Genomic DNA, 23,029 nt, shown 5'->3' with positions numbered 1-23,029 from the left:
CGTGCCGATGAGAAGGCGCGTCGAGTGGGGGAGATCGCGATCGGAACAATACCGCGGTTTGGGGTGAGGATTGCGCGTCGACCGTCGAACTGGAAGCTGTTCGGAACTGGAGCGCGAAGATCACATCCGAGCCCGATGGCGGAAAAAAACAGTCTGAGGATAGAGCCGAAGCCCATGCGCAATACGATCCAAAGGAGGAGTCAACGACCTTGTGACTTTCAAAGACTTTCCAAGAGGAAAACCAAACTGCAAACATCCGGGCCCAACACCAGATGGCGATCTATGCACAAGTGTGTAATCTGCAGCTCATATTCCTCGAACATACTGGTTTCCTGAAATATTAGGTATAATGCTGAACGGAAAGAACAGGTAATCTTACTCCCAACTAACCTGGCTAATGTAATCTCTGTACTGCTTCAGCTGCTTAATTGCAGCAGTCAGGTCTTCACGGTCTGCATGTTCTGAGGGTGTGTGAAGCCGTACAGCGTACAGGAGATCAACATATTGCTCAAATCGAAGCGAGGGGGTCAACAGCAGCTCCTGCAGACTAAAGATACAAGTTATCCATACATTTATGGCAAGAGTGATATATAAACGTCTAAAACTGATCCATTTGGGCAAATATGGCATTTTAATTTATTCCACTTCTCTTTTTCTAAAAATATGCTCACGCCATGAATAGTATTTTCTTAAAACACATTTAGAGAATTTGGAAAATACAGAATTACATTTTCTTTACTGTCATCAAATACGGGCATAAAAAGGCAGAACCTAAACAGTGGCATACAATTATCTTTCCATTGCCTCCTTCTGATTCACAACTTCCACTGTGCACTAGAGAACAGGTGGGTGCTCCTGGAGCTCCTTAAAGCTTTGAACAAACTTAGGTTTTCCTCACCTTAGTTGTACTTTCATTTTTTGTAGCAAAAGGTCTGTATGACCATCTCCAGGTGTTAGTCATCTTCTAAATCAATATTAGGTGATGGAAAAGGAGAGCGTGAATCATGAGGACTTGCTTTTGACTATAATATGATAACAGTATTTATATATGAAACGTAGGTGATGTCAGTTTCACGCACCTATGGTAGAACATATGGTGTTATGCCTTCCTTCATTGGCTCCCACCTTAAACAGATTAAAGCTTGAAAAGAATGGCCAACACTTCTCTCAGTGAAAGATATTTGATGAATTTGGGAATTGCCTCTCTGTATAGAAAATTTACAGTTGTGATTTTTGTATCCAGTGGATAGGACTCATTTGACTAGGGCATACAGATTAATCAAGTTTTTTAAGAAATCTCTCAGAACATTAATAATTTATGATTTGAACAGATGCGTCTAATGTGGCAAGGGGAGCCATGCTGCACGGCGAGATCCTTTTCAAAGCAAGGCACCAAATATTGTGACGCCAGATAAACCAAAAATATGGCCAAAATGGCCTACATTTGATTTTGTTTTTGGAAAAAGTGCCCAATGGTGTCTTGTAACAAACCAATTATTTTTATATTAGTAACCCTCTTTTAAAAGCTTTCATTAGGCCTGTGAGTAGTGTAGAAGAATTAGGGTGATCATTTTGTTTCCCTTGATATATTAGTCTCCCGTGTATCAACACACGTATGTATTTGCTGTCTGCTGTTCAGGCAAGGATTGAGGAGAGCTGAGAGACCAGCGAGTGAATGCTGGTGTTCCATACCCATTTAGTTTTGAACACCTGAACCTCCAGTTTTGTGCTGGACGTGTTCTTGAGGGCTGGCACAGCCTCCAATTGCAGAAAGATACAATGTAAAGGCCAACAAGAATGTTTTGGACAGTCATCCTGGCAGGACAAAATCAGCCATTGTTTCTTAGAGTGAGAAAACTTCAGCACGCAGAACAGCAGAGTTAATTTACTGTGCAAACTAGTACTCTTGTAATCAAATATTAACATTTCAGATTCTTCAGTGACAAGAAAAAGGGGGTTAGCGCTTGCAGTCAAGGGTGCATTGTGCTATATATTTAGAAAAATGCATCAGTCTTTTCTACAGTTAAGTCTAAGGGCATGATTCGAGAACCTGTCCAATAAATCTCAAATTAACTGTCTTTTAGTCCAGTTTTCACACACTCTGTTTATTAGGGAAGCGTCTCCCTTTTCTCACTTAATAACTTCAATCAGATGGTAGTTGCATCTTACATTTTATCTTGCTTCAGCTGTTGATTGTATCTACCGTAGCATTCCAGGCTATGCACTTTAATAGCTACATTCTGGAAATTGCACACCTAAGGAAATTTGTTGATTTTTCTGCAGCACCCAGAGCCTTTCTTTGGCTTCCAGCACGTCAAGAGGTCTCTTTCAAGACAGCTGGTCCAGTGCACCTCACTGGGCCCAGCAGCTTGACCTATGGTGTGGCCTGCAAGCAAGATGCCCAAACTACTGTACAAAGAAAAGGCTGCAACAAGCAAATAGTGATGTGGCTGAGGAATACAGACGGTACCCTTGATCCTGCTGGGAGAGTGAATACAATGCCTCAGGAAAAGGCTAATGGGAACTTATCTGCAGCAGGACCAACAAACGTGAAATCTGGAGTCAGTAAGAGGGGGAAAAAAACAGGAGCAAACAGCAGACCACAGGAGGTTCTTTAGAACCCACCGGAAGACCAAATCCAATGGTTACAGTGAATCCATATTGAAGTGGTCCACACAAATGGGACACCACAGGTAAGCCATTTAAAAAACAGAAAATAAATAAAATATCAGCTGTAGTGCCAGGAAAAGAAAAGGCTCAATAAATAAAATATCAGCCATAGTGGCAGAAAAAGAAAAGGCTCTAACTCGGCTGCAAAAACCGATTACTTTTAAATCACAAGAAGCAAAATAGAGACAAACAAAGAAAATAGTAAAAATCCATAACAGACCCACAATGATCTACCAAAGAGATTAAAAAAAGGTGATACGCCTTGACCAGGACTGATACAGCACAGAGTTCTTAAAGATAAGCACATGGGGAAAATCAAAAGTCCTCAATGCAGTTGGAAGGGATGCCAAAAGAGTGCACCACAACTCCTTAAAGGTACGCTGTGGTGGTTACCCTTATACAATGGTGCTCCACAGAATCAAGTTGAGGGCAACAGAGTTGTTATGACAGGTGAACTAGGAACCTTGCTGTGGGTCAAATGCCATGGACCGTGTCATTAGCAAAAACAAAACCACCTCAGCAAAATAAATAGGATGAATATGCATTCCTCTACAGCAGGCTGTCGGTGGATATGCACATCCCACCCCAAAAGACTGGGTTGATGGAGGGAACTTCATTAACCTCGGAACCAACATTACAGGCAGGATTGCTGACAAAAAACTCAAATGTTATGCTGGAACAAAACATCATTACAGTAAAAAGTAAGGTTCACCTGTTAAGAAAAGACATTAGGAAAATCAAGGGTTATAGGGAGAAAATAAACAAAACCTTGGTGGGCTGTCCAAGGAAGTAAAGCACTGAAGTCATCCGTAGCAACACTGCAGTGAGAAACTAAAATACAGCAAGCTCAACTAGAAGATTTGGAGAGCAGATCAAGGAGAAACAATATTCCTAGGGGTTCCCGTGCAGGCAGAGGGACCCAGTGTAAGCACTTCATAGAGGGTTGAATAATGAAAGTCCTCAAACCAAAGACCTCTCTAATTTTTTCTCAATGGAGAGGGTGCATAAAAGCGCCGACCTGGAGGGGGCGGAGCATGCTCGCGACTAAGATGTCCTCTTGAGCGCGAAGCTCCGCAAGTCCATCTAACGATCCGATAATTATCCGGCGTCTATTGAGAGATTTTGGCATCCTCAGGGCAGATATTGTTGCCGTAGGAACTGTGGAACGGAATTTGCGGATACCGACGTCTCGGCCTGCCAGGACGGCATTGTGTGAGCTACCGGCAGCTGCGAGAGAGGAAGGCCTTGATCCCCGTGCTGCTGTACTGAGCTGAGGCGGCCTGGTGCACTGAGACGGGGCAGCGGCCTGCGCTTCGTGCCCGGTGACGGACTGCAGCCCGTACTGGTTGAGACGCAAACCCAGAGCAGAGCCCGCCAAGCCTACAGGTATGTCCTCTATACTTTATCTACCGGTAGGTGGGCCGTGTGGCGTGGCTACGATACTGGGGGAGAATGCAGCGGCTCTCGAGGACGCCATAACAGTTGCCGCAGACAGGGAGCGTTGGCCAGCTGAGCTGCCGAGACGAGAGCCCTGCAGTGCGTCCGTCCCGTGACTGGAGTCACCATCTGGTACTGTGCCTACCTGCTGCATGCTCCAATTGAGGCTGAGCGGAGGGTGAGGCGCGCCTGCTGTCTTGGACTGCCGGGGAGCTGAGTGACCCTGCTGTGTTATGGTCGCCTGAAGTACAGACACGAGCGACGGCGGAACTGGGAGTTGTGTGTCCCCAGAGGGTTAGTTCTGAGTGGTAGCGGCTTGGCTTGGTACCTTCGACTGCGTGACAGCGGTGGTGGCTGGTGCTATTGTGAAACACTGATTCCCTTGGAGGTGCTGGGGCTGAATTTATGGAGGTGCTCCTCCCTGAAGCGTGAAATTGATCTGGGGTTCACCCGCTAGGGAAGCGTTGCAACTTTGACGTGTGAGCACCACTAACGCGGACGTGGTGCCCTGAACCCCTGCCCTTATGATGAACTGCTTGAGATGGGTGCGGTCTCCTAAGATGCCGCGTGGAGAGTAATCACAATCAGTCTGTCGACTATTTGTCCCAACCACTTTCCATCTGCTACGAGATCTGTGCTGTGGTGGAACTTTGACTCTGGTTGCCTGTGGCAGCTATACTGCTGGCTGTCTGGAGTGCCGGCCCTGGACAGATCAATTGACCTCAGCTGCTGCTGCCTGTGGTGAGTGGAACGACACTGGTGTGGGGAGTAGTTCAGCAGAATATCAGGCCTGGTACCACAGGACAGCGGCTCTGAAGATGGGCAAGGTAGACCGAACACAACCAAAACACACGTTCGAACAAAAGAGATTGAAGGGGCGCGATACTACTGTGGACGAAGGCGAAAATACTCCAGAACTGCCTCCAGATGATACAGAGGGAGACATACGCACTATGCTTGCTGCGATGAAAAAGGGACTGTAAAGTAGCCTCTCAGTTCTTGGCACTAAGATGGACTCTCTTTCCTATCGCATGGATAGAATGTCCGAGAGGTTGGATGAACACGCACAGCAGTTAGATATGACGGCACGCCGAGTCACGAAAGACGAAGAAGCACAGACATCGCTGGACGCCGGCCACAAGCAGTTGGGGAGAGTGATGCAGGTGCTTCAGGACAAAACGGAGGACCTAGAAGAAAGGTCTCGGCGCTGCAACCTCAGAATCACGGGCCTTCCGGAGTCTACCCCGACAGGCAATATGGAACAATTCATAGAAAAATTACTTGTCAAACTCCTTGGTCTCACCCATGTTTGTGGTAGAAAGGGCGCACCGCTTCCTGTGTCCTCGTCCGGCGCCTGGCACTCCACCGCGACCTATCATAGCGAACCTGCTTAACTATCGGGACAGGGACTCAGCTCTGAAGGTTGCTAGAGACAGGCAACCACTGCAATATGAGGGCTTTACTATATCGCTGTTCCCCGACATCACAATGAAAGTGCAGGAGGCGCTCCGGCAGTTTGCCCCTTTAAAGAAACAGCTCAGGGAGCATAACATCGACTATGCCATGCTCTACCCAGCCAGACTTCGGGTTAATCGTCAAGGCCAGTCACGCATCTTTACAGACCCGAAAGTCTTACAGAAGGCTATGAAAGAATGGTTCAAAAACAAGCGTCGCAGCCCGGAGAGGGCCTCCTTGGAAGGAGCAGAGGGTGGCAGACTGGATGAACAGGATTGATACTTGAACTGCCCTATTCACAGATAAGACTTTCACTCCTGGGGCTGCTGCTGAAGGTCCGATTAGTCTTGTGTGGAGAATGTGAGCACTGAAATGCCCTTGTATCTTTTAACGTTTTTGCTATCAATGTAGGTTGTCTATACAGATACTGTTGGAGGCGGGAGGTGACTGCAGCTTTGGGTTCGCCGGGTTGTTGTCCATTGATGCTATGACACATGTTATTGGGTCGGAAATTGGCGATCCTATATCAGCTTCAGATGTTTCATATCCTGTTGATGGCTTGCGGAGCAGGGGCCAGATCAGGGCTTTTTCAGATTTTTAAATGTAGAGCGTGCTACCTCTGCCCGCGAGTGTTACACACATTTGGGGTACTGAGTATTGGGGGGGGGGGACCTCATCTCGCTTTGTCGAGTTGTATACACTTATTGTTGGTTTTTCTTTTCAGGATGGTTCAGGAGGTCCGATTACAAGTTTTCCGTCTAGGCTCAGTTGGAATCTGCCAGGCGTGGGTGGAGGGGTGGATGGGTTGGGACTTTGTATGGCAGGACATTGTCTATGGACACTACTCACTATACTCTTCAACAGCGCATGTTGTAGGTTCCTATGGCTAACACAGATAGGTTGACACCACATGCTGATGGTACAGCTGGTAGCTCTACCCGCATAGAGGTAACCCATGGTATAATACGGGCTCTCACATGGAACGTGCGGGGTCTAAAGGACCACAGGAAATTACGTAAGGTACTAGCATACTTGGCGAGGAACGAAATGGACATTGCTTTTTCGCAAGAAACACACTTACCAATTACCAGCCCCATGCTTCAATGTAGGGGGTTTACCACGCATGCCTGAGGGGTGCTTACATGGGTCCGCCCTAAGGCATCACTCACGCTTGATCCTTTGGTTACGGATGTTGATGGCAGATTTGTGATCTCAAGATGTCGGGGGAGGGGGCTGGACATCCTTATCATTAATGTTTATGGACCCAACTATGATAATCCTGACTTTTATTCTGCTCTGTCTGATAGGGTGCGCAGTTTTGGAACGGCACGACAACTCTGGAGCGGTGACCTAAATTTAGTCCTAAACACCGAACTGGATCGCTCGGGGGGGGGGGTCCGGCTAGGTATGTCACAACAGGTGGCTAGGATGCTCTCAGATATCATGGTTCAAATGGATTTGCATGATGTGTGGAGGCAGAGGTTCCCTGACAAAGGGATATACTCATTATTCAGCATACCACGATCTACATACCCGTATAGACTACTGGTTAGCCTCCGGACAGTTGTGTGGCCATATGAGCGCTTGCGAGGTTTTGCCCCGCACGCTTTCGGATCACTCCCCGGTTCTGGTGGTACTAGATGTGCCCTTGAAAACTATCCCCCCTTACACTTGGAGGTTCCCCCCATAATCATTGTTGGATGAGGTATTTAAGGCAGAGCTAGCTGAAGCGATTTAAACTTATTTTGATAAAAATGTGGGATCTGTTGATAGCTTTCAGGTGGTATGGGAAGAATTCAAGGTGTATATACGCAGAGTCACCATGTCCAAGCACTCAGGGGTTCTGAAAGCACTGCGCAAGAGGCTTGCCGACTTGGAGGCCACATTGGCCAACCTAGAGGCGCAACTGCAACATGGCGCAGATGACGAGGTACTGACTGAGTTCAAAACTCAACTGGAGGCGTTCCAAGAAACGACGGATGCTGAAATTAATCAAGCATCTTGGTAAATACGCCACTGCTCTTACATATGGGGAGAGCAAGTGTCCAGGTAGGGTGCTGGCTCGGTTATTGAAGAAGAGGCGTGGACACACTGCTGTAGCTGAACTTAAATCAGCGGAAGGTGTTATACTCACTGAGGACACTGCCATAGCAGAGAGATTTAGGCAGTTTTATTCGAGCCTCTATACTTCACGTAGTTCAGGCACGGAGGAGGATATTTTTGAATTTTTAACACACATCGCAAATTCTTGATGCGCCCGCTGGAGAAGGAGGAGTTTCTCCTAGGTCTGGCCAATATGAAGTCCGGTAGTGCCCCAGGGATAGATGGCCTGACTGTAACCTTCTATAAGACATACCTAGACTTGTTGTTACCACACTTAATCACCCTATTTGAAGATATGTGTGAGTCGGGTACGAAGCCGCCCACAATGAGAGAGGCAATAATAGTAGCTATACTTAAGTGGGGTAAACCTCCTGAGGAATGTTCGTCATACCGTCCACTCTCATTACTCAATGTTGACACTAAACTTTTTGCAAAGATCCTGGCGAATAGATTGGTCCCTCTGGTCCCAATGCTGGTAGCCCCAGAACAGGTAGGATTTGTTCCGGGTCGCAACCTTACTTATAATTTGCGCACGGTATTTGGCGCCCTCCTGCATACTAAACCGGACATTTCAGCAGCTGCGGTGTTTCTCGATATGGAGAAGGGCTTGGGGCGTGGCTTACCACGCGGCGAGAGCGGACATGCCCGGGTAGAGCTCCTGCCTGAGCTCGCCTGCACCGGGCCTTTTATCCGCTAAAAACCTCCTTTTCTGGCCCGAAACTGCCGGCGGACCTACTTCGGCGTCTCCTGCATGCCCTGGCCAAATTTGGGACTCATCGGAGGCACCGCGCGCCACCGACGCCGACGGCGAGACTGGGGCCGCCCTGGGGAGCCCGCGCCTGGGGAGAACGCCGGCGCGAGTCCGCGGCTTGAGGCGCCGCACCAGGCCTCGAGGGACCCGGCAGCCTCTCGCGATCCAACACCATAGCTGGCCCTAATCTGCTCCCAGCTACATGCCCTGACCAAACCTGGGGCTCCTTGGCGACGTTGCACGACGCTGCCACCAACGACGGGCCTGGCGCCGCATTGACGAACCCACACCTGGGGACGGCGCCTACGCGAGTCCGCGGCTTGAGCTGCCCTCGCAGGCCCCACGCTGCGGCTTAGGATACGCCCTGCGACTGCTGTTGTGACCCCCTGGGCGACGGCGACCCTTGGACCCGAGACGCGACGCGGGGAACTCGCCTCCCCCCCTCCCCCCCCGCTTTGACCTGGGGGCTGCTGCACCGTAGTCTGGCCTCCTTCGCACAGGCTCTCCATAGACCACCATGCTGTGCCGCCTGCGGCCGCACTCGCGCTGACGAACCTCCAAGAGATTGGACCTGATCGGAGCTACGCGGGTGCCCTGCTCCCCTGGGAAGAGACCTTCGCCCTGCGCTGCTTGGAGCTGCTGGCTCTGCGGCGGGTGAGGCGCGACCTCCACCGGCGATCCCGGAGACGCCGGGGTGACCTGCTGCGGCCGACGGGCCCCTGACACACAACGCCGGGGGTCATTGCCTTGCGCTCGCCACCAGCCCCATGCCGGGAGGAGCGCGGACACGCACTGGATCGGGGTCTGCGGGGGCAAAGGGGAGACAAATGAAAACGGCGCACAAGATGGACACCGACCACGTGGCGGCGAAGCTGGACAGCGTCTTGGCGGCCATGGAGCGGATGGAAGAGTCGCTGCAACAGACGCGCGCCTCCCTGGAGGCCAGAATAGATGGCGTGGCGATTGACCTAACCCACCTCCGCGCCGACCACAAGAAGCTGCAGGCCCGCACTAAGACACTGGAAGATGGAGTGGCGGCGGTTGAACCATTGGTGGCACAAACAGACAAAAAGGTGCGTGACCTCCAAACCAGAATGGACCTCTTGGAGGGCAGGGCTGAGGATGCAGAAGGACGGGCACGAAGAAACAACATTCGCCTCGTGGGCATCCCGGAGAAATGGGAGGGAGCGGATCCCGCACGTAAGGTCGAGGACTGGCTGCGAGACCTTCTTCCAGCTGGCACACTTTCCCCCCACTTCGTGGTGGAGAGAGCCCACCGAGTGCCCATGCGGCCGCTCCCTCCGGGCTCTAACCCCAGGTCATTCCTCCTTCGAGTACTCAACTACCGAGATCGGGACGCGATCCTACGCGAAGCCAGGAACCTCGGGGAGGTCACCATCGAGAACGCTGCAGTGATGTTCTTCCCGGACTACACTGCGAAAGTTCAGGGACAGAGACGCTCCTTCCTGGCTGTCAAGCGGAGGCTGCAAGAGGCAAACCTAAAATACTCGCTACTTTTCCCGGCTAAACTACGAGTCGTGCTACGTGACAAGACCCACTTCTTTATGAACCCTGAGGAGGTTGCGGCCTGGCTGGATGGAGGTATGCCTGACGCGCCGCGAAGGGCGCCGGGGGCCAACGCGATGGAACAGTCCAGGGGCCCGGGGAGGCGACGCCGCCGACGATCATCCACGCCACCGCTACACGGGGAGGCAGCACGCCACTCCCCGCCGGCGGCTCTGGTCCAACAAGAACAACAAGATGCTTTACGCAGAGTGGCGGAAATCAGCAACTCCCCGGCGCCGTCGCTCCACCTGGGCGCCAGCCCAGCAGCGTCTTCTACAGATGACGAGGCGATATATGGGTTACCGGACACGCAGAGCTCTGGGGGACCCCCGGAGGTCACACCCCAGACTGTGGATCTCTTTGGTTGACGGCGGCTGGCCCTGACTGCTGCTCCCTACATAATGAGAACCCGCCAGGGCTCCTGCCTGACTGCCCCGCTTGGCCCTGGGGCTGTCCTGGACCTGCCACCGATCACACTGCCGCTACCCTGGGGAACCGAAATGCGGCGCTGGCCACTGTAAGTACTTTACCTACTTGTTCGTTTGCAGCTCACGCACCTCCGCTGCGGACGCGGGGGAGCGCCGGCCCGCAGCAACTTGACCAGCCTGGGAGGAGGGGGCTTACACCTCCCCCTGACACTCTTTCACACCCCAGACTAATACCTGAACGTACAGCTGCCGCAGCATGGAATAGGAGACGCTGGGCGTCCGCTGGCCAGTGGAGGCTTGCATGCAGCACCCGGGAGGGACACTGGGCGCACCAGTAACTGCATTGTTTTGTTTCCTGTTTGAACGCAACCACGAGCACCCCCTTAGACTGTATAGTTTGCGAGCTCACTTGAGTGTTTGGACGGCGACCTGTTGTGTGGCCGACCTTTTGGTATTTGGACTTGTTGCCATGTTAAGGCTTTTTGTATTCCCCCTATTCCCTACCCCACTACCCTGTTGGAGATCATGGTACTGCGAATATGACACCTATGACAGTTGCACGGCTGGGACGGGCTACTGGAGCTGGGGGGTCTCCGACCGGGGGACCGCACCTTGGGGGGAGGGATGGCGCGCAGGCATGAGTAGCTGACATGACTGATATACAAATATGCACCTGGAACGTCAGGGGAATGCACACACCAACCAGACGCTACCAAATCTACTCTTACCTAAAGCGCCACCGCATCAACATAGCACTGCTCCAAGAGACCCATTTAAACGGTGCTGAGGTGCAAGCGCTGCGCCGTCGATGGCGGGGGCAGCTTTACGCTACGGAGTACTCCTCCTATGCGCGTGGCACGCTGATATGGATACGCCCTGGGACCCCCTGGGTAACTACGGAGGTGGCGGTGGATGGGGAGGGCAGATATGCGGCTGCGCAGGGCAGATTAGATGGCCAGCCTCTCACGCTAATGTCCCTCTATGCCCCCAATGTAGATCAGGGCGGCTTTCTGGCGCGAATCTCACAGGCCATGGCACCATGGCACGCAACCTCGTGGATAATAGGGGGCGATTACAATTGCACACTAGATACAGCGCTGGACCGCTCCTTCCCACCCCCCGCTAATGCCTCTACACGGGGAGCCACAAAAGCGTTGCTGGAGTGGGCTGCACAGTGGGACCTACATGATGTCTGGCGGCAACGCAACCCGGGGGCGCGGACATACTCTTACTACTCCGGCGCTCACGACTTGCACGTCCGCCTGGACAGGTTCATGGCTTCCGCTGCCCTCCTACCCCACGTGACGGACACACAATACATGGGCCGCACGCACTCGGACCACAACCCACACTTCATGACACTGGCCTGGGCGCGTCCGCACCCTCCTGTCCCCACTTGGCGTTTGCAGCCTGCGCTGCTGCTGGACGCGGCTTTCCGAGACAACTTGCTCACATGCATTGCGCAATACTTCGAGGACAACGCTGGCACGGCGTCAACTCCACAGACGGAATGGGACGCCTTTAAGGTGGTACTCAGGGGACATTGCCTACGCGCACAGGGGCACATAAGGCTCCAATTGGAGAGGGACCTGACCAGCTTGGAGTCGGACTTACTGCCACGGGAGGAGGGGGCTGTGGCTGGCGACGGGGGTCCGCTACAAGAGGCCCGCGCAGAGCACGTGCGCCTTTTAGAGCGGCTCCGGAACATAAACTATGCCGCGCACTCGGCGAGGACGCATCACCTGGGCGACAGACCTGGCAGACTCTTAGCGTGGCTCATCTCTCAGGAGACCCGCTCGACACCAGTGGCGGCTGTACAGACGGAAGGGGGGGACTTAGTGTACACGCAAACCGGCATTCACGAAGCCTTCACGGCTCACTATGCAGGGCTGTATCGCTCTCGTTTGACGGCTCCTCCTATGGCTATTGCTGACTACCTCTCCCCCCTGCCAATGCCGCACCTAACTATTGCGCAGCAGGACGAACTAGGTGCCCCCCTGGAACCTGATGAGCTCCGAGAAGCCATCTTTAACCTGTCAAATGGTAAAACGCCGGGCCCGGATGGACTGCCGGCCGAGATGTACAAGGCCGGCTCGGATATTCTCATTCCGGAGCTGCTGAAGATGTACACCGCGGCAGCAGAGACTGCCGCTCTGCCCCCCACATTAAATGAAGCCACGCTGGTCTCCATTCTTAAACCCGGCAAGGATGGTGCACAGGTGGGCTCTTATCGCCCATTGGCACTCCTGAACACAGATTATAAAATCTTGGCCTCTACTTTGGCTAGAAGACTGGCCCCCCATGTGCCCACCTTAGTACACAGTGACCAGAACGGGTTCGTCCCCACACGTCACACTTCCTTTAACATACGCCGCCTCTTCCGGGTGCAGGAGTACGCTACACGGCAGTGGCCGCGAGCGGGATGCCTCATATTGGATCTAGAGAAGGCTTTCGATTCTGTGGAGTGGCCGTACCTGCGGGCGGTTACAGAGAAATATCGACTGGGGGGGGGGATACCAGACTATGATTGGCCTGCTCTACGGCAGACCGACAGTCCGGGTTCGCACAGGCCGCCTCATCTCGGACACCATCCGGGTCTGCAGGGGCACCCGCCAGGGCTGCCCGTTGTCGCCACTGCTGTTCTCACTGGCCATGGAGCCATTGGCCACGACCCTTAGAGCACACGGGCTGGAATGGGGAATCCCGCTGGCGGATGGAATACACGCCGTGTCACTGTATGCAGACGATTTGCTACTGTACGTCAGGGACATAACCGCCATCCCTGCCTCCCTCGCTGGCGTTTTCCGCACTTTTGAAGGAATATCGGGCCTCAGGGTTAACTGGGCCAAGTCGGGGGCGTACCCCTTCAACCCTGATGTACAGGAATGTGACATCCGGCTGGGGGGAGACAGGCTACAATGGCATCCCACCACTTTCCGATACCTCGGGATACAAATCTACCGCACACCGGCGGATGTCTTGGAAGGGAACATTTGCCGTGCGATCGCTTCTATCCGAGCGCAAATTAGCTTTTGGAACACCCTCCCCCTGAACGTGCCCAGCCGTGTGGCGCTAGCCAAAATGATTGTGCTACCTCGCCTTCTCTACTACTTCGCGAACATGCCTCTGTATGTGCCCGTCAGGCTCTTTCGAGACCTAGAGGCACTGCTCCGTTCGCTCATCTGGAACAAGGGAAGGCCACGAGTGGCGCTGACTAAATTATATATGCCCACAGACTCGGGGGGTCTGGCGGTTCCTAATCTGGAGCTGTATTACCTCGCAGCGCAGATGCAATGGGTGGCGGGATGGCTGAGCGGCAAACACCTCGAAGACACGGCCACACATATGGCTACAAGGACGCAAACGCACATTAATGCGCTGTTCCATCCGATAACCCGCGCACCCTGCCCCTCCCAGATCTACCTGGCAGTGGCGCGCAGATGCTTTCTGAGGAGCCTTCGTCTCACGCGCGCTACGAAACCTTATGCCCCTAGCGTGCCACTTTTGGGTATGCCCAGCCCGACGGGGCCGCTCACGGCGACTCGCTTAGCTGGCTGGGACCAGGCGGGGGTGGACACGCTGAGTGACCTATATGCTGATGGCGCATTGCTCACGTTCGCCAACCTGTCTGAAGACTCGACCCTCCCGGCGGGGCAGTTCCTCCTACATGCTTCCATTCTGCGCACACTCACGGCTTCCTGGGGTGACATGACAGATGAGCCCCCGACACATACCTTTATGCAGTACCTACACGTTATGGGCCATGGCGCGCACGTCGTACACTGGCTGGCGCAGGCGCTGCAGACGCACTCGCAGCCCTCCACAATAGCATCGAGGGAGCGCTGGGCGACGGACAGGGGAAGAGACTGGACGGAGAAGGAATGGGCGATGATACTGGCCGGCCCAACGAACATCCCACGCAACCCCCGCTTTAAACTTATACAGTACTACATCCTGCAGCGCGCATACCTCACCCCTGATAAAATTAACAGATATTTCGCGAGGGCAGACGCAACCTGCCCGCGCTGCTCCTTGCCGGGAGCGGACCTTTTACACATGCTATGGCACTGCCCGGAGATACAGGCATACTGGGGCACGGTGCTGTCACTGCTCGCGTGCGGCGCAGATGGGCGGCTCCCGCACACGTGGGAAACATGCATTCTAGGGCTCTACAGGCGCACAAAAGACAATAAGGTGCAGGCACGCTTTTGGGACATGGGTCTTATCACGGCCAAACGCATGATTACCAAGCACTGGAAGGCAGTGGCTTCCCCACACGTACGCCACTGGAGAGCCTCCTTTGTTAATTGGGCGCAAGCAGAGAGCGCGGTGCTCCTTCGCGAGGAAATGGCAGGGCTCCGGAAGTTCCCCATCGCACACCTCTGGGACACTCTCCTTGGGACATTCCAGGGGGCTTGCCGGGATAGGGGGATAACCTGAATCCCTGAGATATGTTGCACCCCCGCTGACGGGACAGCGCCGGCCTTGGGGCTGCTGGGAGGACGATGCTTGTCTCCCCCCCCCCCCCCCCCCTTTTTGCCCCGGCTTGCCCCTGACGCTCTGGGGATACTGGTGGGCGGACGCGGACACTAGGGAGTCTTGACCTCCCTGAAAGCCCTCTGTCTCTTTTGTTCCCCTCCCCTGACTTGCGACCCCCCGCGCACATCGCGCAGTCCTGCCGAGCCCAGCCTGACAGCCAATGACCCTCCTGCTTTGCTGCAGACCGATCTCCCCCCCCCCCTTCTTCACTCCCCCTCTCCCCCTCAGCCCTGTTTGAGTTTATGACCTTAACCCTAGCACATCTTTTTGCTATGCATACACGGGATAGATAAGGACTATGATGCTGCACACCAGGCTCGCCAGCTCTATGCGCTGCCATATGTATAGCTGTGAGCTATACTGGGTTATCCTTGCCGCGCTGCGGCCTGCACTCTGAGCGCGCTACTGGCGTTCGACCACCCGGAGGCCTCTACATTCTGGGGACATGGTGACGTCCGCTGGGTCACTGACTTGGGGCTTGGGTGGCAGCCGGCATAGCTGTGGAGTGGGCTAGATCACAGCGCCATCCTCTACCGTTGATAGCACGCACCTGAGACACCTCTACAACTAAAAAAAAAAGCACATACGTAACATTCCGCGCCTACTCCCTTTACAACGCACACACCCCCCCTTCTGCGTGCATGTCATCCTGAATAATGCCGCCGGACCTCCGGGTTGTCGGCTAAATGGCCGTGTTCTTATCTCTGGTGATGTACACTTGATTTAACTGCTTTACCACCTGGACGGTGAATGTGCGTTGTAAGATGACATAAATGTGCACAATAAAGGTTTTCAAAAAAAAAAAAAAAAAATGGAGAAGGGCTTCAACTCTATCGAATGGCCCTTCATGAGACAGGTTCTGCTACGGATGGGGCTGGGGGAGGTATTTTTACAGTTGCTAGGGGTACTGTATAGTTCACCTACGGCCAGAATAAAAATTGGCGACCTGGTAACAGACTCTATCGGTATTACTAGGGGTACGTGTCAGGGTTGCCCGCTTTCCCCGATCCTTTATGCTCTGGTGGCTAAACCTTTATCCTGCGCACTCCACGAATACCATAGAAATAAAGGTATACATGTACCGGACTACGAACTTATAGTATCGACATACGCGGATGACACGCTCCTCTATATTCGTGAACCCGAGCAGCATCTCTCATCTATTTTGCGAGAATTAGTTTGCTTTGGTGGGGTTTCAGGGCTGCGAGTTAATTGGTCAAAGACAATCATTTTCCCTCTGACCCCATCCACGACTCAATTTGACCCTGATTATCTGCTGCAGTGGACTACAGACCTGGTGCGGTATCTTGGTGTTCAGGTGCACTTGGACTCGGAGGTTGTTTTTAGGGAAAATTACGGCGTGCTGGTAAGCAAACTTGAAGAGGACATGGACAATTGGATTCGTTTGCCGTTGTCCCTCCTAGGAAGAATATCTATAATGAAAATGGTTGTACTCCCTTGGTTTCTGTTCCTTTTTACAAATATCCCAATGGTTCTTCCCAGTGTGTTTTTTAAGCGGCTCACCACTATTCTGGTAAAACTTGCCTGGGCGGGCAAACAACCAAGGGTTAAGTGGCAAATTCTCATGTTACCATATCACATGGGGGGACTAGGGATGCCTGATTTAGATCTTTATTATAGAGCGGCGCAGTGTGCACATGCTTTTCTTTGGATGTATGGCTCGCCGGACATCCTTCATCTGCGCATTGAAAGGGAGGTTGCTTCCCCCCACCCCTTGCCTACGCTGCTTTTTTTGCCCCCTGACCACAGGACTGGATCAATGCGACCTCTCATGCCTGGCATCACCCTCTAAAGATGCAAGCAGGGGCTATCCTGTACTCACCTTTTGCTCCGCTGGAGTGGTGTCATTGGTTACCGCCATGTAGAGACGGGGGTGTTGTGCGAGCGCTTAATTCCATTAAGGTCAGTACTGTAGGGGATTTATTTGAGGGTGGCACTGCAAAAACTTGGGACACCGTAACAGTAGGGGCGGACATGCCTACTCTTCTCACCAAGTTTCAATTTCATAGAACCAGACACGCACTACTTCAGCTATTAGGGACTGATTTGATGGAACCGCCTGAACTGGCTGCCCTTTCATTAGTTATAAAAACTGATGCATCAACGAGACTAGTTTCTAAAATTTATAAACATACTATGTCCTATAGAGAGGATTATTATACAAAGGCCCGTTTGGCATGGCAAAGGGATCTAAATATGGATATTAATGACGCTATGTGGTCATACTGTTGCACTAATACGAAAAGAGTTTCCTTTAACGGCAAACACTGACTGATACACTTCAAATATCTCAATAGAGTTTACTACACCCCGGAAAGACTTTGCAGGCACGGTCTGAGGGAAGAATCGAGGTGCGAGCATTGTAATGAGCAGGTGGCTGACTTCATGCATTTGGCATGGCTTTGTCCGGGGGTTGCAAAATTTTGGGATTGTGTGTTTTCAGAAATGCCTGCAATCACAGGGTGTGAGCTTGAGCCGGAGCCGGCCCTGGCGCTGCTGGGCTACTCTAAACCTTTGCCGGCAGGGATACGTAGGTTAGTGGACATGGGGCTTCTGGTAGCCAAGCTCAGAGTAGCGATTTGTTGGTCAAAAGGACCGCTGCCTACAACGGCCCAATGGGCATCTGATATGCTGTACTGTTGTACCCAAACGGAGTACTTTAGCAAACTCCTCCCTCCCCGTAATAGGCCTAAGAAGTTTTGGGCGCTGTATAGTGCGTATAGAGCTGCTAAGGAGGGCGGTAATGAGGCTGCTGAGGGAGAGTGACCTGCACTGAGTGTATACTATCACGTGGCATAGTCACTCTGAGGTGCACCTTGGCATTGACGATCGCCCCATAGGGTGCCCGTTCGAAGCGTGGGGATTTGTGGAAGGCCGCTATTTTTAGCGATCATTTGAAAATGGGGGTATAATATTAATTAAACACTTCGATTGTAGGTGAACCCGGACTGGTACTGACATGATATGTTGTGCTACTTGTCTACTCTACTGTATTACCTTGGAACGTAAGTCTGTTAGTAATTACTGCAAATGTAATGTCATGCAAGTGGGAAAGTGTCCTTTGTTTACTATGTTGTCAAGATTCTATGGTTTGAAATGCAAAATAAAGAAATAAAAATAAAAAGCGCCAATCTGAACTATCATTGCCCACCTTTTTAACCATGATCGCAATGCCATACTACAATCTGCAGAAAACAAGCCCCAATCCTAGATTGCAACTCCACAATTCTACTCTTCCCAGACTTCACGGTGATAGAACAGAAGTAGCTGAATAGGTCTGATGTAGTTAAGAAGGTTCTCTGTGAAAAAGGCATACTGTATTTTTGATATTCTGTGTCCAACGATAAATAGTGTCTGAAGGAACGATATGGCATTTTACAGCACCCGAAGAAGAATGGGAGTGAAAATGGGAGTGAAGCTTGTGCCCAATATCTTGAACCATGAAAGAACACGGAAGGCTTGGCACAGTACGAAAGAAGACAAACATATCAGTGAAACAGAAGTTGAGTGCCTTCCTCATACCCAGGAATATAACGCTCAGGTAGGTAATAAGAGAACAGTGGTTCCAGCTGACAAACATAGAATTAGAACCTGAAGAAGCAAATAAAGAGTGACAGGTACCTTAAAATTTACACAAAAGGACAAGCTCAGTAAACCCTTTGATTATTCCTCCTTATGCATATGAGAGGTGTAACAATGTTGGCCTTTGCGCTTTGAGACAAACCGGAAAATTAGAGATATGACATGAGAGGAAACAGAATCTTTAGAGCATATTTATGTAACAATTCACACAGTGCAGCACAGCAAGTCACTTTGCTGCTTTGCACTGCGTAACAGGGAAAGCGCAGGAATGCATTGTATTTAAGGCAATAAGGCGCATTCCTGCCTTTTCCTCCTGCTCTGGCGCCCTATTGGCGGCCTAGCGCCAACGCAGACACCCTTACACAATGGGGCAAGGGTGCCTGCGTTGAATGCAGGATTGTTTTTGCAGAGGAAGGAGGACATTCCTGCCCATAAATAATCCTGAGAGACATATTCCTCTTTCTATTTGTGCTGCAAAATGCAGCACACATAGAAAGAGGAAGTAATGAGGAGATTTAAAGATATTTCTCCGCGTTACGTCTCTCCTGGGAAGGCATATCTTTTTGCCGCATTCCCCTATCTACCAGCTCTGGTAAATCTGGGAATGCGTCAAAATCCATGGCAGTTGCATAGGAACACCCACGAAACACCAAAAGAAAGCCTTCACAGGACAGAGTAAGGCAACACAACGATTGGTGCTGCGTTGCCTTACTCCACATTTATGGAGCCACGCAAAGTGGTCTTGCATGACTTCATAAATCTTACTTAAGGTTTGCGACGCGCATGTACCACATGTCGAGGTGAAAACACGACACAAAAAAGATCTTGTTAATAGCCTGCTTTGTTCTTTATGGTCTGGCAAAATGATTATTTAAGGGGAAACAGTGGTATGACTCCTGGGGCATGGCAAGGGGAGGGAGAATCCTACCTTCTCCATCTGTAGACCACTCCTGCTCACTTCACTGGTGGTATAAATGAAAAGGTATTTCCACAACAAGTTAGTTGCTTATTTAGTGTTGGGGCAAGGTGAAAAGGCACAACATGTATTGGGGTGTGGGAAAATTGACTTGTTTGATATAGTTTCACTGTTCGGCATGAAGATATAATAGTACAAAAATTAGGAACAAGGTGAAGGAGCAGCATGCTGTGGTAAACTAAAGTACATAAATATTAAACCCACACAACAAAGTCCCTTAAGTGTATTACCTGGACCACAAATTTGTGGACAACAGTATAAAAAGATATGTTTATATCCATTCAGAGAGCTGGAATAATATACTTAATATACTTACAAGAAATACAGCTCAGAGGAAAATATTGCCACTGTATAGGTGATGTGGGAATATATACTACTTTGCCACTCAGATATTTCAAAAATTCAGTGGTGTAGAAACTATGATTCATATATTCACAACTTTCACAGTAGAAAATGTGTGGACAGACAGTGGGGGACACTATGCAGTAGCCTTGGGAACATGTGAGAGTGAACACATATTACCAATCAACTTCTATATTGTATATGTGTCCTGGGTTACAATTCTTATTAGTGCAGATACTAGACCCACTCCTACTAAAGCTCTGATAGACCTTGCTGATGACAGGAAAGGATTTTAATTTTATTATGAACGATTCCCTTGAAAGATCAATGATTAGGAAGACTGATGGTGCTAGTGAAGTGCTTTGTTAATGCTATGGACCACCATGATGTATGGAGAGGTCAACATGGGTCATAAAAATACTATTGCTTTGACAAAGAAGCAAATAACTTCGACTCAGCAACAGATCACTACTTTACCAGATGGGCACAGGCATACAGAGTCAACTATCCCACATTCCCAGTGCAAGGAACATCAGACCAGTCAGATGGTGGTGATGGCAATAGATCCACGCAATAGGAAAGGGATGGGGACTGGTAAAAATGCAGAAAGATGGTGGAAGCATGGTCACTTGCTACTGTCAACTAGTTTACAGAAAATATAGGGTCAGTAAGAAATGCATTAAGTGAATGGGAGGCCACTAAGACCATCATACAAGATACTATAGTTTTTCTTGCTGCCATGTCCCACTGAGATGCACCTTAGAGGTGTACAGCTCTTTTGTGACAGGGATAAGCTTGAAAACAAAAGCACACAGAATCTCACCGACCACACTATAAGATTACTAAAGGTCAAAAGAGATTAATATACAATCCAGCTCACACTACTTAGGCAAAAAAAAAAGATTATATGGAGTGGGCAAGGGAAGAAGAATCAAGACAAATAGCAGAGATAAAAAGCCGAAGAAGGGGTTATGGTGACAGGAGCTGAATCAGTTGCAGATACCATTTGCCAAGTATTTTTAAAAACTTTGCGAAGCAGACTGCCAGATGCAGCAATTAAATTCAGAACATAAACTAATGATGGAAGGGGCAACTAGTGCAGAGGAAATTAAAACTGCAATTTCTCCACTAATAGGCAAGAAAAATGCTTGGGCCAGATGGAAAACAGTGTCCAACCAAGGTCTGGCATATATGTAACATCTAAGAAAGACAAGGTGTTACCAAAAGATTTGAAAACTGCCTCCATATCACTGATCTATAAAACTCAAAAACCAAAAACTCTTTCTACTGGCCAATCATGAGGCTAAAATGTTGGCCTACGTACTAGTATAAAAGATTATTCTTGATTATGCATACTCTAATTCAGGCTTCTACAACCAGTAGCACGTGATCTGCTGGAAGCTCCCTAGCTACCTGTAAGTAGCTCTCCTGTGTGCAGCCAAGTCTACTAGACACGTTTGCTTACTTGAAATATTACATTTAACCCAAAATTGAAAAGCATTTAACTGAGATGAAAATGTGTGTATTTTAAGATCTCATGAACTGATGCTTGGAGAATAATGGTTTAATTTCTAAATAATGTTTAAAGCTAATATTTCAGTGATAAATCAAGTGGAGTTAAGGACAATTATTACTAATATTATTAGCTTTTTTGCCAGGTGCATTGCAGCTATGGGCTTTTTGTATTACCCACGAAGAGCCATTTCACATTGAGAAAGTCTTTTTTACTTCCCTGCTAGCAACCATTCATGATGAACGGAGGTGATCACTGCCTGAAATATTGCATATGGTGGCCACTAATCTAATCTTGCCAAATGTGGTCACAATTGCCACTCTAACAATATTAGTAGCTGGGGATGATTTTGTTTGAACATAAGTAGCTCTTGTTAGAGAAAAGTTTGGAGTCCCCTGCTCTAATTCAATTGGACAAATTTGATAACTGGCTTAATATACATAAACTACATAATAATATATCACTCTGTAGTAGAGCTAAAGAGCTGAATGCACTGGCATCACTAGATGCAGACAAAGCTTTCAACACCGTTGAATGGTGCTTCATGGTTCTCTTTATTAGAAAATGTAGGTAGAGGAAAAGGGTAGGACCACCTGCTTTCCCCTGCTATTTTCGTTGATGGTAGAGCCCCGGGTGGGATTACTGCACAAGGATGCTTTTATTAGAGGAAGGAAAGGGGCATCTCTTGTACACCACATGGTGGCGGCACATGGTACCGTGACGATCTCGCACTGCCCCAAATGTGACGGACAGGAGGCGTATTTTGGTGCCATCCATGTGTGCTCATGTCAGTTTCTGTATTTCTCTTTTTCGGTGCCCTCATAAGCGGATTTGCTAAGACAAATTGCTGGTCACAGTGTGCTGAAATCTATCTTGGGACCTTTCTAAAATGTGCGGATGGAGTCGGCGTTCCCCTTGTGGCTCAGGAAAGGGGTCAGTGAACCCCCTCTCCTTTAGAAATATCTTATGGCCCCAGGAGATGAGGTACCCATGGCCACTATTGACTCAGCGATTGGGGGAACATACCCCTTTCTCCTCATAAAAAAAAGTCCTGCGGCTGGAGTCTCCAGGGCCCTTAGTGGCTTGGGCAGCAGGGCCATGCACCCCCTCGCCTTAAAATAAATACCAAAGTCCCTTGAGGATGGTGTCCCTGGGGCCCAAAGTGGATCAGGGAAGGAGGCTGCAGTGGCTCGACATGGTTGGCCACCTACCCCCTACCCTTAAAAGAACAAGGCCACGGAGATGTGGTCCATGGGGTCTGAAGTGGCTTAGGGAGGGCGGCTGCGCCAAGGGGTTGGACGCAGGACTTAGCTGCAGGGCAGGCCTTGCTGGAAAGCCCATGGCATGCACGGCCAAAGGCCATACGGGTGTGGGTTTGGCTGCCTGTGCTGTTGGAAGCATGGACAGGCCATGCAGCCAACACCCTACAGACCACAAAAGAAGATGTTGTCTAATCAAAAGAATGAAACTTTAATAGCTTTGGAGGCCTCTGTCATTGGGTCATTAGACTGTCCCACACCTATGCTACAGTGTGCAATGTGACATAGTTACCCTCTAGGCAGACCACTTAAAAAAAGAAAAAAAGGGGAGGAGGGTAAGACCAAACCAACAATACCTGCACATAATGTATGTGTCTGGAACCTCAT

General features: G+C 50.4%; 1 protein-coding gene and 1 long non-coding RNA gene across 4 annotated transcripts in view; one reads left to right on the top strand and one right to left on the bottom strand.

Moving 5' to 3' along the window:
• The window catches only part of LOC146821468 (uncharacterized), a 52,157-nt gene extending 33,680 nt beyond the window's left edge, over positions 1–18,477 (top strand). Inside the window, exons 2-3 of the long non-coding RNA XR_014963175.1 lie at positions 2,284–2,693; positions 18,352–18,477. This is a non-coding gene — a long non-coding RNA (uncharacterized LOC146821468). The remainder of the gene's footprint in view (positions 1–2,283; positions 2,694–18,351) is intronic.
• The window catches only part of ECT2L (epithelial cell transforming 2 like), a 445,514-nt gene that overhangs the window by 63,190 nt on the left and 359,295 nt on the right, over positions 1–23,029 (bottom strand). For all 3 annotated transcript variants that reach the window (XM_085612467.1, XM_085612469.1, XM_085612468.1), the window contains one exon: positions 391–547. In XM_085612467.1, coding sequence (XP_085468593.1) covers positions 391–547 — 157 coding nt within the window. The remainder of the gene's footprint in view (positions 1–390; positions 548–23,029) is intronic.

Source organism: Triturus cristatus, chromosome 6, assembly GCF_964204655.1.
Source record: "Triturus cristatus chromosome 6, aTriCri1.1, whole genome shotgun sequence".
Lineage (NCBI taxonomy): Eukaryota > Metazoa > Chordata > Amphibia > Caudata > Salamandridae > Triturus > Triturus cristatus.
This window is presented reverse-complemented; position numbering and strand designations above follow the sequence as displayed.